The sequence below is a fragment of the Aphanomyces invadans genome, assembly GCF_000520115.1.
Source record: "Aphanomyces invadans strain NJM9701 unplaced genomic scaffold supercont1.57, whole genome shotgun sequence".
NCBI classification, from domain to species: domain Eukaryota; phylum Oomycota; class Saprolegniomycetes; order Saprolegniales; family Verrucalvaceae; genus Aphanomyces; species Aphanomyces invadans.
Window position 1 is genome coordinate 185,042 of NW_008580202.1, and position 1,513 is coordinate 186,554.

At 56.9% G+C, this 1,513-nt stretch overlaps 1 protein-coding gene across 1 annotated transcript; it reads right to left on the minus strand.

The window, feature by feature from the left end:
* Positions 1–786: 786 nt before the first annotated feature.
* H310_13851 (hypothetical protein) lies at positions 787–1,513 on the minus strand (the record flags this gene model as incomplete). The annotated part of the gene is made up of 1 exon (XM_008881498.1): positions 787–1,513. Exon 1 carries the CDS (start codon positions 1,474–1,476, stop codon positions 787–789), a length of 690 nt encoding a protein of 229 aa, XP_008879720.1. The 5' UTR covers positions 1,477–1,513.

A 1,513-nucleotide genomic window follows, 5' to 3' on the forward strand; every position in this document is an offset into this window, starting at 1 on the left:
CATGTGCCCGTTGTCGTTTGATTTGGAAGATGCCGATCGTGTCAACCGTGTGGAACGCGACATCTTCCGTCGCGTCCCCGATTACTTTGGCGAGCGGAATCAACATGAGAAAGTTGAATGCAATCACTGCCACGTCGCTCCATGCACGTAGTACGAGAGATAGATTGCAAACGGCAGGCACACCAAGAGCACATTGATGCAGCTGTCAGTGGTGGCGACGGTGTACAAATGTGTCGGTCAATCGCGTCTTTCGACGACTTGTCGTGCACCTCTTTCGTTCGACCTCGAGGAATCGTACAAGACCGACGACCACTCGATTACCAGCTCGTCCGACAACCTCTTCGTTGGAATTGGTCGGTCCGATGCACCGGAACATCGTGCCTACGTCGTCCTAGCGATGGCAAGGGCGTCGAGTCTTGGTACATGGTTCCCGAGGATCGACGATGCATGGGTGTACATTTTCGCACCTGACTCATCCAGAATCCCTTCCGTTATCAAGGGCACAACCAGCGAGAACACGATACTTCTTCGTCGGCTAGTTGGTCGCTCGAACTAGGGGCACGTGTACGACCCATTGCACCTTTTACGACGTTCACGTCGAGCAGATGTAGCCCCAAGTCCCCCCGCAAGGATGGAGGGGTTGTCAAGGTTGACCAGGACAACCACCCTCATCCCCGTTTTCGTTGCGAGATGAGTGGAACATTGAGCATTCACACGTTCAATTACACTCCGACTCGCTACGATACAAGAAAATCACACGCGGAAAACAACACAGCGGCATCGCCCTTAGTACCCACACCACACAGTGACGTAGGACGAACTGTACAACTCGCATGAGGCCTGATTGTACTCGCTGCCCAAGCACTCGGATCCGGCCGGGTAAAAGCATTCGGTGCACGAGCCGCACACGGCAGGACGAGGGGCGGGCTTGTGGGTCGTCGTGGGCGCGGGGGTGGTCGTCGTGGGCTTGGGCTTGGCCGTGGTGGTCGTGGGGGCGGGGGTTGGCTTGGGCGTGACGCCGCCGATGTTGGGGAACGACACAAACTCGACGACGTTGCACGTGCCATTGCCTTCCCCACCACGTTGCAAGCGAATGTATCCGTCTTCGCCCCAATCCGTGCCCCACGAGTTGCGGATCTTGATCGACCAGGGATCGTACCCCACGGCAATGACGGCATGGTCAGAGATCGCGCCAGGGCACCGGTCGATGATGCCTTTGCGGTAGTTCATCCACTCGTAGTTGCCTGCTTCGACAGCCACCGCCACTGGTTGGTAGCTCAATGCCATGATCGTGTCTTCTTCGCCATTCACGCGGACGGTCGGCTCCACTTCGAGCTTGACCTTGGTGCACGAGTCGTAGCACTCGCCGGTGTCATTCGCTTCGCCGGACGTGTAAGGATATTCATGCTCCAAGCACAGCCCTTCCGACGTGATGTAGTCGAGCGCAGCATCTTCAAAGCCACCAGAGCATCCCATGCTGTAGCCATTGGTCGAGCAACTCACCACTTGTTGC